Source organism: Epinephelus lanceolatus, chromosome 24 (genome assembly GCF_041903045.1).
Source record: "Epinephelus lanceolatus isolate andai-2023 chromosome 24, ASM4190304v1, whole genome shotgun sequence".
Lineage (NCBI taxonomy): Eukaryota > Metazoa > Chordata > Actinopteri > Perciformes > Serranidae > Epinephelus > Epinephelus lanceolatus.
Genome location: NC_135757.1, coordinates 21,627,610 through 21,648,022, shown reverse-complemented (window position 1 = coordinate 21,648,022; position 20,413 = coordinate 21,627,610). Strand labels below are relative to the sequence as shown.

Sequence of the window (20,413 nt, the reverse complement as noted above, 5' to 3'; positions counted from 1 at the left end):
AAGCCAGTCTTTTTCAATCTTTTTGTTGTCATCTTATTGCAGAAGTGGACTTCTTTCTTTTGCTGTTTATTTACTTGATAAAAATGTAGAAATGCACTGTACTACTATGAAAGCTGTACACAGGATGAAAATGCTGGTGCTGTTCAGGCTGTTGGGGGGGACACAGAGCTGTATTGTCTGTGTTTAGTAAGAAATAAATGTTAGAAAACCTGACTCTAATTTATTTCCAGTGCTCAAAACTTCTCTGTGGTTGGATGTCAGTCTTCACCTCCATCTTTGCAGAAGCTGTAAAGGCCCTTACAACCCACACCTGGACCTTGACTTAATCCGTCTGGGCTTATTTTGCAATATCCCTTACACAGAGTATAATTTGAGGCAAATGTTGGCTCACAAATAATGTTTTCTCTGTGTGGGTATTAAGCAATACATGTGATTTATGATGGGAGACAGCAATCACATTCTAATGGTTTGGCAGTCGGGACACAGCAGCTGTCTGGATCTGCTGAGACTAAGGATATTGATTATGGATGATGGGTTAGTGATGTGTTCCAAAATGATTACTGTCAACTTTGGTCTCCTTGATAAAAAATTCCCCCCTTATGGTGTATAAACTCTGGGAAATCTTCCCACCCTTCCCCAATCTCCAAACAGAGATCCTGAGTGAAAGGAAAGCTCAGAGGGAAAGGCTCAGCCAAGAGCTTCAACAGGGGCACTGAAAGCAACCACCTCCCTGTGCAACACATTAATGAAACCAAAGAGACCTTAAAACCTGATGTAGAAAAATAGGAGCGAAAACACACTCAGAACCACCTCACGCACACAAACAGGAAGAGACTGATTGTCCACACACACAGAACCAACAAATGTGCACAGTCGAACTGAAGATTTTTAAAATGTTGCCCAGCAACCTAACGAGCACAAGCATCCAGCAAATCAAGCACAATCAAAATTTGTGACTTCTTTTTAGCATTTAAGTGTAACTTTTCCTGTTTTAAGAAAAAGAATCAGAATACGATTTGTTACCAATAGGTTTTTAATTTTTTTCACTTCACGTCACTTTATTTTACTTTACTTCTACTTCACTTCACTTAACTTTAGCCTACTTTACTTTACTTCACTTTACTTATTCACTTCACTTTACTTTAGCCTACTTCACTTCTCTTCACTTCACTTTACTTTAGCCTACTTTACTTCACTTTACTTCTTCACTTCACTTTACTTTAGCCTACTTTACTTCTTCACTTCACTTTACTTTAGCCTACTTCACTTCTCTTCACTTCACTTTACTTTAGCCTACTTTACTTTACTTTACTTCTTCACTTCACTTTACTTTAGCCTACTTCACTTCACTTTACTTTAGCCTACTTCACTTCACTTCACTTCACTTTACTTATTCACTTCACTTTACTTTAGCCTACATCACTTCACTTTACTTTAAATCACGTCACGTCATGCCACTTCTCATCTCTTCACTTCACTTCACTTCACTTCACTTCACTTCACTTCACCCATATTTACCCATATTTACCCAGACAGCAGAAATATTGGAACACCTACGCACAGTGACAAGAACCAACCCATTCATTCATCCTTATGAGAGCTTTAAAATCAGTCGGAGAGACCAATTCACTTTTCAACTCAATTTCAAATCTTTTCAAAGGTTATTTCAAGTGAGAGGAGCAGAGAACATAAAAGGTTTTTTTCCCAGCTCAGTCTGAGCACTACGAAGAGACAATTGTACAATTGTAATATAGTTTAAGCAAAGTACTTTTCCAACTACTCTACATAAAATGTTGGTCCTCCAGAAATGTTTTGTCAGGATTGCAACCTGATCAGTGTCACACATGTCATCTGCTGCTTTATTTCAGAGACTTCAGATTCTCACTATTTTTTGAGTATGTGTTCTTATTTACAAAATGCTTTTCAGTGAAGGGAATAGTCCTGAGCAGTTCACAATGTATTTTACAGCTAAACTAAAACAACTGGACTTACTTAACTCATCAGATCTTCATCTTCCTAACTTTCTGACTTGTAAAGGTCACTTTTCAATTAGATTTAGGGGAACTAAACTATGGAATGATATTTTTCCACCTGGTAAAAACCTGTATCTCAATAAAGTGTTACATAAGATGCCCGAAAAAAAAATTTAACTGCTGTTTTGTAATTTTCCTCCTCTTGTATTATTGTCCATGTTTTCATTTGTTTTACTCATTGTGATGCATTTTTACAACTGCTCAAGGGTCAACACAGTATAACTATTAGCCTTCTCATGTACATATACACACACACACACACGCATGCATGCCTTATGACACTAACATCGACTTACACATCACATACTCACATTTTCTGCTTTTAAATGGATACTATTATTGCTGTTTTTTTGTTGTTGCAATCAAACATACTTTGTTATCACCTGTATTATTTTATGTATTCTTTATCTTTCTGTCCTAAACTATAAACTATAAACAGCAAAACTAAGTCTTGAGATCTCAGACTGTAGGTACAATCAGATCCCTGTTCAATCAAAGCACAAATGTAGGATGGGTGTTTACCCAGCATGGCTTTAGAAATATAAATATATATATTTTCTGTTTATATTTTTTTTACATAATATAAAAGATCAAAGATGGCCAACCAGCCCTGGAATAAAGCATACAGTGGTGAGTGAGGACTTTACAATTCGTAACAGTTTACAATTCAGCTACCAGTGGTTTTCTGAAAATATTAAGAGGAAATAAAAATAAGGCAAAGTACTGCAGCACTTAAGAATATAAATACAGCAAAGAGAAATTACAATAAAAATATGAGAAAGGCACTTTTAAAAGGTACTATAACATAACAAATATCTACAATATATGTGTTTCAGAATAAGAAAGCTCCACAGAGGCATGTTCAGTCTGAAAATGGCAGCACCATTTTGCTACATTTTCCAGGTTGAACGACATGTTTCCTTGAAATTGTGAGAAATGGTTTGAAACAGTGCACAGCAGACTTTGAGGTACATTTTCTGTCATTTGGTGGGTGTGTCAGCGGTGTATCAAATAAATAGCATTGTGTATAAAAACCAAATTCTGGTAGATCTTTAGTAACTGTACATACAATTTTTGTTTTAATTTCACATTTGCTTTAAACATGCATTTTCCATGACAATAAAGCCTCTTTGAACTGAAGTGAATTAAACTCTGCTGTATTAAAAGGCAGTGCGCCTGTGCACCAAAGGGTTTTCAGTGCACCACCTTTTCTGTTTAAATTAATTCTTTGCTACTTTTTTTTTTTTAATGGGCTGAATGCAGGCCAGTTTTGTGCCAGTTTTGCAAAAATATTAATCTGGATGTGCAAAAGTAAATATGTGTTATTTTATTTTATTTATTATTTTAATGCAAAATTATTTGAAGGGAAAACATAAAAAACAGCTCAAAAGTTATATATATATACAGTACAGGCCAAAAGTTTGGACACACCTTCTCATTCAATGCGTTTTCTTTATTTTCATGACTATTTACATTGTAGATTCTCACTGAAGGCATCAAAACTATGAATGAACACATGTGGAGTTATGTACTTAACAAAAAAAAGGTGAAATAACTGAAAACATGTTTTATATTCTAGTTTCTTCAAAATAGCCACCCTTTGCTCTGATTACTGCAAGAAACTAGAATATAAAACATGTTTTCAGTTATTTCACCTTTTTTTGTTAAGTACATAACTCCACATGTGTTCATTCATAGTTTTGATGCCTTCAGTGAGAATCTACAATGTAAATAGTCATGAAAATAAAGAAAACGCATTGAATGAGAAGGTGTGTCCAAACTTTTGGCCTGTACTGTATGTATATATATATATATATATATACATATATACATATATATATGTATATATAGTTATAAAATAAAAAAAAGTTAAAAAAAATGACTAGATAAAAATCAGAATTATAAATATTAGGCATAAAATCATCATCATAAAGCCATCATGGTTGTCATAACTGCATTTCCACACACAATTAAAAACCATATTTGGTCACTTTGGATTTGCCTCACTCTTCTCTGAAATAAAAAAAAATACAAATATTGTGCTTTAAATCTGCTGACATGCAAAAAACGCTCTTCAACATCAAACATAACTTTATTTTAAAATATAAATTTAAATTCTTGTTGAGGTCCCCAAAAATGTGAGGTTAATTTTTGGGAAATGAGTAAAAAATGATGCATAGGACTGAATCTAAATTGTGCAGCCTTTAAAAGAAGAAGGACAAGAATTTAGCCTCAGTGAAGAGTTGCGAACAAGCTATTGCAAAGTATGACACTGTTACACTGTCAAAATGAGATAAAAACTATTTGAGAGGATTTATACATGGAAAAGTGGGTAGTAATTTAGCTTTTTTCATTTGAATAATAAAATATTTTGGGTTAAGAAAGTCTGATGAGAATCTGAACTCTTGGCTGAAAGCTGCTGCAGAGTCTCCTGAGGACTCCTCATTTCCATTATCTCTGCATGCCATGTGTTATTGTAAGATTTTTTGGCCGTGGATCATGTGACCGCAAATGCTGGCAACACTTTAGGTCGTATTTCTTCTTCTAACCTATTGATTTCTTCAGTCCATGACACATTAAGAGCAAGTAGATACAGTGAATTGACCAGCAGCTGTGCCACAGAATGTTTGCTGTGATGACTTTTGTGTTCAAATCGATTCATCAGCGGCCTTTGTTGACCTTTATGAGACATTTATGGATGTAGCTCTTACACTAAAAGTGTTTTTAACCCATATTTTGTACAGTAGGTCTCTGCCTGCTCATTGAGCACGTTTACATGCGCACAATAATCAGATAACTGGGAATAATCAGGTAATGGTAATAATCCGATTTGACGCGTTTACGTGCACTTCAATAACCTGATAATCAGAAAAACCTGGTTTACATGATTCAGTCTTTCAGTTGGATTTCTCCCCAAGTACATGAGATAAAACTCAAACTTCCTGTTACAGTAGGTACTCATATCCTTGAAAAACCTCGAAAAGTACGCAAGTCATATATTTGCAAAATAAAGCACTCATCATGCTGACAGCTTATATTCTTACAGTACTGTTTGTTTTTATCATTAACAAATACATGTGAGAGCATTCTAATGTGTAGTTTATCAATGTGAAGCCAATTTTACATACTTTGGGTAGACTCGGAGTAAAAGTACTGCAAAGTGCAATATACAAGTGTGTTGTATATAAACTTGTCACACAAAGTGCATAACATGTAAGTAAGATAAAATAAAACTGACAATTTAAACACTGAGAATATAAAAGTATATTATTTTATGTAAAATCTTTATCTGAAAGGAAACAAAAGCTGTCAGATTAACGTAGTGGAGTAGAAAGTACAATATTTCCCTCTAAAATGTAGTGGAGTGGGAGCATAAAATAGCAAAACCCCAGAGACACCAGATTAAAGGGTATACATGCACTGAATAATCTGACTATTGGGGAAAAAACTAGATGTGTTTATCTGATTTCTCATAATCAGATAATGGCTTTTATCTGATAAAGTCTCTCGGATTATGCTGTTTACATGACCACTTGAATAATCAGGTAACTCCAGAAATCAGATAATGATAATGAATGCGCTCAAACTTATCCCAAAAATGTACTTAAAAATAACAAGTTCCATATGCTATTCACCAGACTTGGCCATGCACATATTAAATAACATACCTCTTTCTTCTCAAATAATCACACTAAAAAGATCTACCACATGTAACATGTCATTTTCTACTTTCATTTCTTTTCATCAGCTGCATCTCAAAAGCGCTCAAATCTTCCCACACAAGTAATTTATAGTTCCTGTTCAGAAAACTTGATACAGAGGGGAAGAGTGATGAGTCTCCTTTCAGAGGCCGTTTACACGTTGCCGGCTATTTTCATAAACGGACATTTCACCGTCTCCGTTTTCAAAAAGATCTTCGTTTACACTTACCCGTGTATATATACACAAGAGCATGCCAAACCTGTAGGTGGCAGTGTAACGAGAAGCTCAAGCCTTCCATGTATCCATTGTCACCATAGCAACATAGGTCGCACTTTTTACACAGGCGCAAGTTCCGGCGCATACTGTGACGTGGGCTGCCTATAACTCCGTTTATCTGTGTTTATCTCAGTTTACATGCAAACGCGCAACCGGAGTTTTCCAAAATCTCCACTCTGGCCGGAGTTTTTAGAAAGACTCGTTTTCAGAGGAGAAATCTCCATTTGCGTGTAAACGAAGGGCACAAACGAAGGAAGATGTCTCCGTTTATCAAAATCACCGTGTACGTGTAAACGGCCTCTCAGACACATCTGAGCTTGAGCAAACTATTAGGCTCAGCTGTGAGCAATGACACCTGACGAGAGGACCCTGCCAGACTGCAGACTTTGAAAAAAAAACTTCAAGTTGAGCCTTATTCATCAGAAATCTTTTTTTATTCCTTGAAACTGTCTTTGGTCTGTTGTGTGGAGGCCAGGAGATTATTTTCTAAACGTTTAGTTTGGCCATTTTCCAACTTATAAAACTCAAATATACTGGTAGATAGGCTGAAGCCTTGACTTATCACACTTACCCTTTTAACATTAATTATTTTTGTCACCTTCCTTTAAAATGTATAGAGCAATAAGAAACTGAGAGAAACAAAGCATATATACATTACTAGACCATACCCATTGAGTACAGCATACCATACCATGTCATACCAAATATTAGAAAAACAACAACAAAACATTGGTCCACAGGGGGAGCCACAGCGATCGGTCGCATTTTAGCCATTGTGAAGCATTTTTCTGTTGTTATAGCGCCACCCAGTTGCCAATTAGAGTTACATTTCTCCAGTCACCTTGAGGTGTCCTGTTCTACATATTTGCTAGTTTAGTAAAAATCCATATGGCGGTTAGGCCTAGATAAGAAATTAGCTCTCTAGCGCCCCCATTTTGTTTGATGGGGTCAATAATGGAGGGGTCCCCTCAGATTATGTGTGGTCATATGCCTACAAAGGTGCGTGGTGATGGGTGAAACCCTTGAGATGTTATACACCTTTATGTGATGAGCCACGCCCTCCACAATATTCATTGCCTTATAGAAGCTCAGTTTTAGTAAGTTTTCCAACTTCTGCCAAGAGGGAACTTTAGATATTGGTCCCTAGATTATGTTCACCGAGTTTCATGCAGATCGGTCAAACTTCCTAGGAAGAGATCGATTTGAAGTGTTTTTCAAAAATTTCAAAATGGCGGAAAATCTATGTAACCAGAAGTTATGGGTTCTTGGGGCAAATTTGTTCCTCATGAGGAGAGGCATCTCTGTGCAAAGTTTCATGTCTCTATGACATATGGGGCATGAGATATGCCCATTCAAAGTTTGCAAATTCAATAAGTTGCTATAGCGCCCCCCTTTGGCCAATTGATGTAATATTGCTTCATTTGCATCCTTCCATGACCCTCTACCACTGTGCCAAATTTCACATGGATTGACCAAGTCAGTGAGGAGAAAAATGTGGAACAGACACACAGACACACAGTCACACACACCCACAGACAGAGTTTTTGTCATTATATAGTAAGATACAGGCCCATTGTCTCTCCAAATATCCCAAACACATTTCACATACACTCTGGTGTTTGTACTTTAGTTTCATATTTGTTAATCATCATGTGTTTGAATATATATATTTTTTAAATCTGTTGTGTTTATTTCACACTTTCATTTCTGTTTCTAGACCATTCCCTTATTAGAAACAACCTCTGGATACAGTCTGGTAACATACTATTGTATGATTTGTACATCAGTGATGCTATTTTAAGATCTAGTTCACTAAATTTGAGTGCCTGTGAATTTATGAATAGTTTATTTGTAGGTTGGCAATAATCAGCTCTGTTTATGATTCTGATGGCTCTCGTCTGAAGCAAGTAAATCAGATATGTGATCATTTTTCCCCAAACCTCCACCCAGTAAGTAATCCCATATATTTGTTCACATATACTCTTTCTATTTCAGTATTACTGATCATAATTTGTACTTGGTTATAGTTTTTCTGATGTCCAAATATTATCTATTTAGTTTTATCTACATTCAATGATAGCTTATTAGTGCTGAACCATTGTTTTAAAATATCTAGTTCTGCTTCCACTGTATCCAGAAGCTGCTCAAGGTATTCTTTCACTGTTTTGTTCTAACTGAGTTCCCAGAAAACAATGATGGCATTGTACATTTCTGCCAACCATGGATATGTTACACTTGCACCTTATTATGTAGCAAGAATGTTGACACTTTACATTTCAACAGCACTGTGGTTATATTCAGGCACAAAAAACCACTTGGTTATGGTTAGGAAAAGAGCCTGTTTTGGATTAAAATACCTGGTTTGGGGGCAGAAGGAAACGCAGCACTTGTCTCTGTAAAAAAACAAGCGCTTTTCATGGCACTATCCTGGCAGGAAACGCAGTGATGTCTCAGTAAATAACAACGGCTGTTGCTTGCACTAGCCTGGTAGGAAACACAGCAATAACCTCGTTCGAGATGAACTGCGTCTCGCTTGGAAAGTGGACGAGATCGGGCAGCTGCAGCAGGAGGCGGTGACAAAAAGCTGCTGTCAAATTGGACAGTTTCCCAACAGTTTCCAGCAGCCTTCAGTCTGTACAGGAAGTCACAGACACACTCACATCCTGTCCGGTATGATGTCAATGTCAGGTCTGGCACATCTTGAACGAGCCTAATGTCTTGGTGATAAACAACCGCTTTTGTTGCACTATTCCAATTGGAGACACAGTGATGACTCAGTAAAAACACAACTGCTTTTCATGGCACTATCCCAGCAGGAAACATAGTGATATGTGTCTAAAAAAAGACTTGATTTCTGTGCCACTATCCAGACAAGAAACATAGTGATGTCTTTGTAAAAAATAACTGCTTTTTGTGGCACTTCCGTGGCAGGAGGAACAGTGACATGTTGCTACAAAACAGCCACATTTGGAGCCTAAAAAGCCGCCAGAAACAAAGCAATGACTTGCTGAAATACAACCACTTTAGGTGTTGTTGTTTGTTGGTCTTGAAAGGTGGTCTGCAGCTTGACAGGTGCATCGCCTAGGTAATACGCCATCCCTCATTCCCTCCACCTCCCAGTGTCAGTCAGCTCAGATGCTACGTTGCTTCAGAAACATTATGATACATATGAAACGACTGGGCTGGTTTATTCTTACCGCCACAAAACAGAAGGGCCCCACCCACTTTAAAGAGCCTGTGATTGGTCAGTGGGCCGGCACAGATGACAACAAATCCCCCAATGATGACAGCAGCCAAACCTGTGACAAGGAAGATGCTCCAGAAGGTCCTAAAAACTGAGAGACAACAAAAATAAGGCCTCACAAATAATAAAAGGTTACAATGCAGTCATGTAAACATATTTTTATAGGAGAAAATAATGCTAACCAATGGCAGAGTGATGTTCATATGGATTTGCGGGAAAACCATGTGGCTCCCCCCTTGATTGCATCGGCTCATAAACAGGAAACGGGAAGAGGAAAGCAGTATGGCAGACTTTTGATGGTGGCTGATTTGCTGAAGGGAAAAAGGAAGTTAAGATACTGCTGCCAAATTTGTCTGACACAACTGCAGAGTGAGGGTTCTTACAGATCCAAAGGTCCCATATAGTGTGTTCATCTGAAACAGCCGTGAAAGAGCACCGCCAAAACAGACCCTCATGGAAGATCCTCACACCGTCTACGGCCTGAAGAATCAGAAAAACAAATGTGTCAGTAATATTTTTTTGTGATAAATGTAATGATGATGTGACTGCAGACAGTCTGGAGTTGCTAAATAATGCTAAACACAAGCATGTAAATATCCCAGCACATTAAAGCCAGACTCAACAGGTGTCGGAGCGTCCACAGTCTGCTGCACAACTACAACAGCAGATTGCAGAGAATGTGTGGCTGTCAGCTTTCTGTAAATACACAGTGTTTGATTGATGGCATAAAGTGAAGACGGAGAACTGCAGCCAGCTGGATATTCGAGAATTTACTCGACTTTCATACATTTAAATGCACATTTTATTCTGCGTGGTGATACAGTTGGCGAGTGTGGTTCAGTAGAAAGAGAATAGTCCCCACATGAAACTGTCTCATTTATAAACATTGTGTACACAAAAAGCGCAAACACCACTTCCCACGCAAAGGTTGTGATCTATAAAAACAGATTTGATGGGAGAAACTATGACCCATGCTTCCGAACATTTTAGAGATAGGGAAATTGGCGACGCAGATGGTGAGGTGGAAGCCTGATTGTAGAAATTGTCTAATATTGTTTGGCACATGTCGTTTTCAGGTTTTGTCCCACCATACATTTTTAGGATCCTACGCACTGTTTTATAAATGAGACCCCAGAGCTTTACACCTCTTGTGAAAAAGGTGAAAGTCTTTTACAGTCACAGTAACTGTACGTAACTCGTGGACTTTTAGGAAATGCCAAAATATGCACACATAAAAAGCAAGGCAGATGCAGTGAAGAAGTACTCTGGTGTTTAAAAAATAAGTATTTATTATGCTATTATGTAGCAGATACGCTGAAAACTTTTTTTTTGGTTAAAGGTGTACTGCACAGGGGTGTTGGTTACTGTTCGGAATTCTGACCCTACAATCTGAATGTTGCAGCAGAAATCCAGACTCATCAGACTCAAGTTTCCGAGGAGTAGTTTGGTCCATGGCGGATACAGTCTCCAGATGTAGAATGTAGAATACATCAAAAGGCAATAGTCTACAGCAAACAGAAACGCTAAGGTTTTCTTCCAATTATGTCAATATCAATTATATATAGGCTATAGTGTGAACAGAAAGAGGACTGAGGCCCCATCAGAGATGAAGGTGACCAGAGACCTGTGTCCTCTTTCAAATGAACTGACAATGTGAACACAAAAAGAACTGAGTTGCTTTTCTGTTGGTCCACTTTTTGGTGCACCTTAAAGAGGACTGAGTTCGTTTGGCAGGCATTTTGCCTTGGTGTCGGCTCATACATTATGGCACTTTTGAAACGATATGAAACGTAATGTATCTGTGGTTTGCAGAAACATATAATGCCAACATTGTCTTCTGGCAACTGGACTGTTGAATCCCTAATTGTTCAGATGCGTTAATTTAAATACCCTCCGTGTCTTAAAGGATCTATACAAATAGACCTGTCTTTCTGTCACTGTTCATTTTAATACCTTGGTGCTGCTCTTCCCCTCTCTCAGACCTCTTCCTCCGTAGCTGTCCTCTGGCTGGCTGCAGGACTCAGCGGCCAGCAGCCAGTACTCCGTCCCACAGGAGAGCAGCGTGAACAGAAATCCTGTAGCTCCGAAGAACAACGCCAAGAAGAGGAGCACCTTAAGCCGCTCAGCAGGAGACATGTCTCAGTCTGTTGGTCCTTCGATCCAGACTTTCCTCTATTAGCATTCCCCTTTCTTTGGCCACGTTTCACCCTGTCTTTGCTGTCTACAGCATTTCATGTTAAAATAATTAAGTCTTATTTACTAAGTGGCTTCTATATCCATGTGTCTAATGCTGCAAGAAACAAAACAAGCCTCTGGGTAAAGCGTCCCTCGCCACACTGACCACTGGTGTGCATCAAGTGGTTCAATGAAAATAAACTCTTGCATCATGGGTTGGTCAGTGTGAAGGGATACAGTTACAGGGGGTTTACACTCACACAAATATAGCGGCGTTATGTTGAAAATAGACACAAAGAAAAGGCAATGGTGTCAATCATGCAATTCTTAAAAAAAAACAGAAATCACACGTGTAGAAATATCTCCTTGGCATTTATTGGAATGCCAGTATTGAAATCCAGATTTGGTACAGTACAAGGCTATCCAGTATAACTGAGATCTAGGCAACAGTGACGGTCCAACAACAGTCATTCAAACTGCATGTTCATATATTAATAAGACTTTTTTTTTTCCTTTTCTTTTTTTTTTGTCAAGACAGGTTGATCAAGAGATGATTAATACGAATAAAAAAAAAGCTGCAGGAGAAAAGAAGACTTAAGTAAAACCTGGAGAAAATTATTTGAACAGATTAATGATGTGTTTTAAATGCCTGAATTGTTTTAATCCAAATTCAAATAAATATCTTCCAGGTACTGAGGGACATTTTCAAAAGAAGAGACAGAGGAAAGAAAACTAGGAATGGTCAGAAAGTCTGGTGATTGTTTGTTTTTTTATGTTTGCACCCATTTGATGACAAAAAGGTGTTTTAATCGATGATGACGGTGGAAAATTATCTAGCTAAGCATGTCCTGAAACCCTCTTTTTTTAGAGTATATAACATATAGCAAGAACCCAACCCATATACACAGAGAAGTGCATTTATACAGGACTCATGTTGATTAATTACATATTACAACCCTGTGAGGATATTATAAGTACATATACGAGGCACGCAGAAATTAAAGATTTATCACCTATTATTAACCTACTTGCAGTAAACATTTTATTTGAGGATCCTTTGGGCTGAGTCACCTCTTTCCTCTTAATTTGTGAGGAGATTGCCGCCGTTTTGGCAGTTTTGTTTGGTCCACTGTCGCTCGATCCGAATGAACAGGCCCGTTGGAGCATCCGTGCAAAGGCTTGTTGGACTTCCACAGCATGTGAGGTCTTCTGCGGCGCTTCCTCTATTTCCCTCGGCCTCCGCTGGAATGCGCTCCTCCAACGCCTAAGACATGACCCCGAATACAGGGTTGTGGCGGCAGATGCTCGGCCCGATCTCCTCGTAGTCTTTCTTGGTGTGGCAAACTTGGTAAAACTCAGGCTGCCAAAACAGAAATGGTTGTGGTTAGTGTCATTTTAAGAGGAGGGTAGTTACATTTACTCTGTTACATGGACTTATGGAACTTTCTGAGTACGTTGCACCTGTACTTTTTTTAATGCAGCGTCTTTTTTCCTCTTACTTGAGGACATTTTTAGAAAAAAATAATTACTTAAACTCTTATATTTGGATACATTCATCAGGCTACCTTTATTAATTTGGTACAACAGGGCTACCTGCTTGAAGGTGTCTTTAGTGATGACAAGCTGATCCACGGTTAAAATTCTGTCATTTTTGCTGCATGCGTTTTTCCACAGCAGGGCAGGTAAAAGAAGTTTACCTGTTGGAGGTGAACTGTTTGCAGAGGTGCAGTAAGAGCCTGTTGTCTGCAGCTCTTCATCAACATCTCACTGTGGCTGTTTCTGCTTTCACTCTTCCTCCCTGCTGTATTACTAGACTTGCTTTTATTTAAGTAAAAGCTAACAAAGTTACAGTAATTCAGTAATAACACATTTCATTTCCTATCAATTTTTCACAAACTTGTTATTTGTTATGTAAAAACTTTTATTGTGAAGCAGCAAATTAAAAAAATGTTGAGTTTTCAAGCAGCAACTTCACACAACTTCTAATACAGCTGATAGCGAACATGAAACAGTAAAATAAAACAGACATCTAAAGTAAAAACAGGACGCAGACAGGTCAGACTCCAAACCACAGAGATTAAGTTAGATGCTACAGAAGTACTGAGAGCTGAACAGAGTTTTTTAAAGACGCCTTTCTCTCCGGTCTACTGCAGACAGAGGTGAGTAGGTTCTCGCAAAACACACGGCTTGTTTGAGGGGAAGAAGTGAGACATCAACGCTACCCGCTTGAGAACAGGCGGCATGGCTTGACTCAGTGCGGCCAAAAGTTAGGCCCATCAGGTCTGACCTGTCAAGGCATAGACACAGGACCTCTGAGGGGTGTCCTGTGGTGTCTGGCACCAGGGCATTGGCGGCAGGTTCTTTCAGTCCTGTGGGATGCGAGCTGGAGCACCAGCACATCCAAAAGATCATCAATCAGACTGGGATAGGGGGAATTTCGAAGCCAGTCTGACGCCTTGAACTCTTTGTCACATTCCTCAGGTCATTCCTGAGCAGTTTTTGCAGTGTGGCATGGTGACACATTGTCTTTATATAAAGTTAAAAACAAAACCTGACAAAAGTTTACCAAAGTCTGGTGCATGTGGAGAAACTAATGCTTTTTGCTGTTCATTTCTGATCCGTTTTGTTCAAGTGAAAACTCTCAACAAAGGAACATTCTCAAGTTTCTATTTTCAATTATTTGTCTGACATCAGAAACATATACACAAAGCAGCAGGAGGAATGATTATGTGTTGTTAGAGAAGCTGAAAATATTGTTTTGATACTCACAGTAGACGCCAGCATTGATCCGCCGAACCAGACAGCGTACCTCTGCATGTGATGAGTGATGACTTGCACATCGATGGGCTTAGGCTGGAAAAAAACAGGGGATAACTTAGTCGATATTAAAAACACAAAACCACTCCCTGTAAACCTTTTTGAGGAAAAGGGAACACTTTTGTATCGTTGAAATGCCTCTTCTGTTTTTGACTAAACGTGCAGAATTTACAAACTGTTTTGCAAGTACTTTTGCAAACTTTTAATGCGCTTCCCCAAGTTTTTAAAAATCTTTCTTTCCTGTCTCCTCACCTTCAACTTGCCGCCACTCAGCTCCTCACTCATTTTCAGTCGTGCGTCCACAGTTCTCTTGAGGTCCCTCTGCAGGCGTCTGCCAAAGTCCCTGAACATGGTGGAGCCTCCGGAGAGCACAATGTTCTGCCACACAAAGAGGAGGAAGACGCCGATAAAAAAACAGGCACACAGACTGACAGTTACACTCTCTGTAGCAGCTGTAGAGACATGTGCTCAGTACCTTGTACAGAGGACGTCTGACATCAATAGGGCAGTTTTGGATGACCTCGTCCACCACCTCTGAGATCGGCTGGGTAAAGTCTGGGTTGGCAAACTGGAAATATGGAAAGCAACAAACATTAAAAGGGCTCAATTTAAGAGATAATCTAGAAAATAGATTTGCATATCTGAAATTCTGCATGGTAAAAATCCCATTTTTCACTCTGACAAGCTGACATTTTAGGCGACATCATCTCTCATCAGCAGCAGAAGCAATGTGTCTTTAAGAACTATGGATTATACCTCAGGGTGGAAGAAGATCTCAGGCCCTAGGAAGCGTTCGTAGCCAACATCAATGGTGAACTCCTTCTTGGTGACGGAGTTGATGCCCGTGTACTGTTTGATCCACTTGGAGCCGTCTGTGTCGTACTTATTGAACTCCTTAACAAGGTCGGGGCAGACGTAGCTAAACCGCTCCTAAAAACACACAACTTTTAGAGGAAAGTGCTCACACTGCTGTAGGAATGGAGCAAGGCCAAAAAAAAAAAAAAAAAAAAAACAACCAAACCAAATTTAATATAACACTTTTGGATTAATATGTTGTGACTCTTTCACCTTGAGAAGAACATCTGTCTATCTGAGGGGAGACACTGCGGGTGAGAACAGTTTCTTCATGCACTGGTCTATTTTGCTTCTATAACAGTTAACATGACTGATCAGTTAGTTGTCAACTATTAAATTCACTAAGTAATCTGAAAATTGATTAATTGGTTTGAGTTTGTTTTTTTTAATAAAACAAAAGTCAAAATTCTTAGATTCTAGCTTCTTAACACATTCTAGCACATTGTGTCAGTGAGGATTCTCAGTCATCCAGGTCATGGTAATCCTAAGTGCTATATCATAGGCAACTGGACTTGCTTGCGTTTCTTGAAGACATTCCACCTCTCATCAAGAAGCTACAAAGCTAAAAATAATGAAACAAGCATTTTGAACCTGGCTTTGTCCAATGTTCAGTGTTTTGTTCTGGAAATGTATGCAATTTAGTGCATATTTAATGAGATGATACCTCATTTAAATATTTAAACATCAAATGTCAGGAAACATATTATACAAATAAGGAAGTTTCATGGCAATATCTATCAGCTTAAAGTTTTACCCTTGTCATCTGTGGTGTCTGTTTATTCTTCTGTAGCTGCACTGACCTCTAGTGGCCAAGCTCAGAAATGCACAGCAGGGACAACACTGCACTAACACAACCACTATCATCTGTTGGGAGTATCACTTCCTGTTATGAGGTTGTTTTTTTTTTTTTTTGCAGGTTTCAGTGGAGAAACAGAGCATTACTGAAAATGCCCGAACAGAATGTCCTTAAACTGACCACAGCACAACCTTTGTTTGATATTTGATCCTTTACATAAAGCTGCGCCAAATGAGGGTTTAATGTGACACCTTTTTCCACTGTATCTGATCCTAAGAAAATTTTGGGAGGAGTATCATTTTAAGAGTTTAAAACAAACAATGAGCAACACCTGGCAAAGTAACAAGTTCCTCCTGTTTTATCACTCTCCTGGAAAACATCACATACCTGCAGGGTTGATAAATATTAGCATTTAAGGAGCTTTCAAAAGACGTTCAAAGCGCAGAGAAGAGCACTAACCTTTACAGCTTTAGCTGTCTCCAGCGACTGCTCCGGAGGAATCCCCACCTCTCGTTCCCTAAGCAGCTGTTGGGTGAAGTATGTGATGTCTCGGCCAGCAATGGGGATGTGCTTAATGCAGCTACCGATGACGTAGCCTTCAGCCTGGAACACACACGATCATGAGCTCCAGGTTGAGAACAAGGAAGGCGCAAAATCCCAAATAAGCGCCACTCACCACTGGGATGACGTGTGTGACACCGTCTCCGCTGTCAATCACAGTTCCTGTCAGCGTCCGCTCTCCCACCTGTCGGGATGTCCAGGAGGCAGCCAGCGCCAGGACAGCCTGATGCACAAAATCAAATTTTAATACAAACAAATACTTAACAGTAACACTGTCCTGAAGAGCAAACTCGTAACGACACTTAAAATTTAATAAGTATAATTTAAGGCCTCAGTTATCAGCATGGCAACAATTACACATTATTCATGCTCTAGATTTTATAAATACTGAATGACGACATTGTGCAGGACCTAAACCAAGTGGAAAATTTAAAAACTGCAACTGTGATACTTAAAAAGAAGAAGTGAAAATTGGCATTTCCCCACTGAACCTCTGAATCACATTACGCTTTGAGTGAAGGAGTCTAATTTTATCTTTTATCAGCCCACAAGTCTGGTTTCAAACCTGCCCAAAAAGGTTTCTCTACTTGCCTGTATGGCTGATAGACTTTAAAATAATAATAATAATAATAATAATAATAATAATAATAATAAAAAACTTTCTATTTCTATAGCACCTTTCATACAAGAAATGCAGCACAATGTGCTTCACGTGAAAATAGACATAATGGATATGAAACAGAACTGACTCATAAAATCAAAGAGTTGTAAAACTATAAATCGAGTTGCAGCAGTGTGAAGGGTAAAAAGAAAGAGTTTCAGACAAGATATGTTCCATAGCTTTTGGGTGTGTTGACAAACGCTGCATCCCTGATCATCTTCAGGCTGTTGCCAGCAACCTCCAGTAAACCAGCAGCAGGTGATTGCAGTGTTCTTGGAGGCAAATAGTTAACAAGGGAGTTGACGATCTAGCTCGGTCCCAGACCACGTAGAGCTTTATATACAGGGAGGAAGAGCTTAAAACCAATTCTAAATGTAACAGGAAGTCAGTGCAGAGCAGCTAAGACTGGCCTGATGTGCTTTCTCCTCTTGGTTCTGGTTAATAGCCGAGCTGCAGAGTTTTGAATCAGCTGAAGTCTCTCAGTGGTGTTTTTCGGTAGGCCAGTAAAAAGCGCGTTACACAAGTGAATCAATCAATTTCTCGTTATCTTTTTCATTTAGAAATGGTAGTAGTTTAGCAATGTTTCTGAGGTGGACAAATAATGTTTTTCTCACCTTGTTAATGTGAGACTTGAAGCTTAGACATAAAAAAATACAATTTCTGTTTAATTCAAGTGTTAATTTTGGGTGCTGGAATGTTTTGGAAACGTACCTGAACAGCAATGTAGAGACCTGGGACGTTGAACGACTCAAACATGATCTCTGCCGTATACTCTCTGTTTTCTGGTGTGTTGAGGGGAGGCTCTGTCTGGAGAATATAGAATGATTTTAAGCCACTATTCTCAAGTGTGTTTTTCCACAAAAAGGTCAAGAAATGCAGCTAAAAGAAACTTCCATTATGCTACAAAAGAACTCCTTTTCCTGTTTTTTTACAGACAGTCACAAAAAACACATGGAGGATCACAAATGCATCTGATCTGTAACTCTTGATAACGCGTACAGCTCTGATCTTACCAAAAGAAAGTAATGATCTTCAGGTTCTGCCCGCAGATACTTGAAGATGATCTGCTCCATAAATCTCTCCATCAGGTCCCAGTCCTCCACTATCCCGTGACGGATGGGCCACTGGTATGAGGGGGAAAAAATGTCAGTCTCTTCTTGAAGCCTAAATCATAGTGCTTTACAACACAAAGATCCACCTGGATCTGTTCTCCTGTTTACCTTTGTTGCATATGATGGTTTGTCAATGGCTTCATCCCCAATGAAGAAATCCAGGTCATCTACACCCTTCATCATCCTGCGCTGAGCTTGGTCTCCGACCTTGGCTGATTCTTTGATTGCGATACCTGGAGATAAATATGGCATCATGCATTACATACCATTAACCTAAAGAATAAGGCTGACCTTCTTCTAGATTTTTCTTGGTGTAAGAGTCAGAATGTGTATTTAGCCTGTGTTGTTTATTGTTATTTGTTTAGGCTGCACATGTTGTTTTGGTTAGAGTCACTTCCGGTATCCGAAAAAAATTGTGATACTATTTTAGGGTTATATCACCCACTCCTACCAAGCATCCCTTCGCTGAAAGAGAGACGGAGCAGGGACCTCCTGATATGTATACAGAATAAAAATGTGTTGCATATTATAGCGGGCAGATGCAGGTTGTCAGGCAGAAGGCCGTATCAGCCTCAGGCTGCAGTCTTGACTTTTCAGGCTTTTCATGTAGTTGAGTGAGAAAACTCCACTTCACAAAGTTGCAAACGGTGCAATATGTTGAATTCGTGCTCAGTGTCACACAATTTCCATTACAAAACAAAGCTTCTTCCTCTTCAGGGAAACCGTTAAACCTTGCCTTCCTTTTCTTTTGCTAATGCTATTAAACCTGCATGTAACTGTACATATAGAAATCTTTGACTTTTGATTACTTTTTGCTTCACTCTAGTTGTTTTCAATGAGTCAATACGTTTATAATAAGTCACCAACCTTACTCTTCAGTAAGGAAAATCTCATGGCAATTTGCTAAGCTGGTGTCTATCCCACTACACTGTGTTAAAAGGAAGTTGACCTCAAACTGTCATCTTGTGGCAAATCATAAAAGAATTTTCCTCTTTACATTTTGGATTTTGTTTTGTAAACTTAGAAATAAAAATATGGTTTAAAACATCAAAAACTAACCTTAATACCTAATTTCAATGTTTAACAGTTTTATAACCTCCGAATAATTGCATTACACATCTATATAGATATTACATTATTATTTTATACATTTATATACTCAACATATAAAACATATGTTTTGTGTATGGGGCATTTTTTGATTTACTTACATGAAGGTATGATGAACTGTGGTTCTGTATTTCCTGCATAACCAAGCTTTGTGTACCTAAAATGAACAAAACAAAGATAAACATTGAGTTATTGTTGTTTCATTTTGTTTAAAGTGTGTGTTGGAAACTATAAACAAGCAGATGTATTTAATAACACCCAAAATAATCTGAGATAATGGGCGTTCTGCTATGAAGATTGTCCAGGAAGTAACATTAGCTTCGGTAGCTAGCAGCTGCTAATTGCAATGATAAAGCAGTAATATTAATAAAAGCATTTCAAATAAAGGAGCCGGGTGCTTTAGCTGCTAATTTGCAGCATTAACCTTAGCTTTAAAGACAACATAAGAATAAACGAGTAAACAGGCGTGGTTGAGTATCATTAGCACATTCAGGCTAAACATAAACGGGGCGTTAGCTGGAAGTTTGACAGCCGCTTATGTGGCTAACGCTAACTAGCATCCTGTTTTTGTCACTTACCCCGTGCCACAGTCAACAACACAAGCCGGTAGCCGACCAGCCATGCTTGCTCTCCTTTAATCTATCTACAAGTTAATATATTAGGCGCCCGGTATGAACGGATATCTTATCGGTAAGGGGTTTAGACCGCAGCAGCCTGAATGAATAGCAGTCACGGCCGACACTGGAACGCTTCCGGGTTTGGTGGAATCTCTTCTAGTGCAGAGTCAGCAGCTTCAGAGGGACAATACTGCCTCCCAGTGGACGGCGACTGTTACTGCAACCAAAAATTAATTTAAAATGATTTTTATACATGTAATGTTAAAAAAAAAAAAAAAAAAAGGTAAATGTAATGTTAGTATAAAAAAGCCTTAAAATGCATATTATGTACGAATTAATGAATTATCTATTTTATCTCATTTCATTGTATTATTTATTTATTTATTTATTTATTTATTTATTTATTTATTTTAATTACTGTGTCATGCAAACAATTTGGCCCAGCCCACACGGG

At 38.6% G+C, this 20,413-nt stretch overlaps 2 protein-coding genes across 3 annotated transcripts in view; both read right to left on the bottom strand.

The window, feature by feature from the left end:
* LOC117249876 (transmembrane protein 182-like) overlaps positions 1 to 11,650 on the bottom strand; it is a 96,683-nt gene extending 85,033 nt beyond the window's left edge. For both annotated transcript variants that reach the window (XM_078165543.1, XM_033615675.2), the window contains exons 1-4: positions 11,209 to 11,650; positions 9,639 to 9,735; positions 9,438 to 9,566; positions 9,209 to 9,346 (exon numbers count right to left, since the gene is read on the bottom strand). In XM_078165543.1, the coding sequence (XP_078021669.1) occupies positions 9,209 to 9,346; positions 9,438 to 9,566; positions 9,639 to 9,735; positions 11,209 to 11,391 (547 nt within the window). In that variant the 5' untranslated portion in view covers positions 11,392 to 11,650. The remainder of the gene's footprint in view (positions 1 to 9,208; positions 9,347 to 9,437; positions 9,567 to 9,638; positions 9,736 to 11,208) is intronic.
* A 133-nt stretch (positions 11,651 to 11,783) lies between these two features.
* On the bottom strand, positions 11,784 to 20,110 carry LOC117250186 (actin-related protein 3). Its single transcript, XM_033616254.2, has 12 exons — positions 19,921 to 20,110; positions 19,444 to 19,499; positions 18,341 to 18,465; positions 18,134 to 18,244; positions 17,832 to 17,927; positions 16,575 to 16,682; positions 16,358 to 16,501; positions 15,004 to 15,177; positions 14,723 to 14,815; positions 14,500 to 14,625; positions 14,200 to 14,283; positions 11,784 to 12,790 (listed from the first exon to the last, which is right to left on the bottom strand). The coding sequence occupies exons 1-12, from the start codon at positions 19,962 to 19,964 to the stop codon at positions 12,695 to 12,697; spliced, it is 1,257 nt and encodes a 418-aa protein (XP_033472145.1). The 5' UTR covers positions 19,965 to 20,110; the 3' UTR covers positions 11,784 to 12,694.
* Between the last annotated feature and the right edge of the window lie 303 nt (positions 20,111 to 20,413).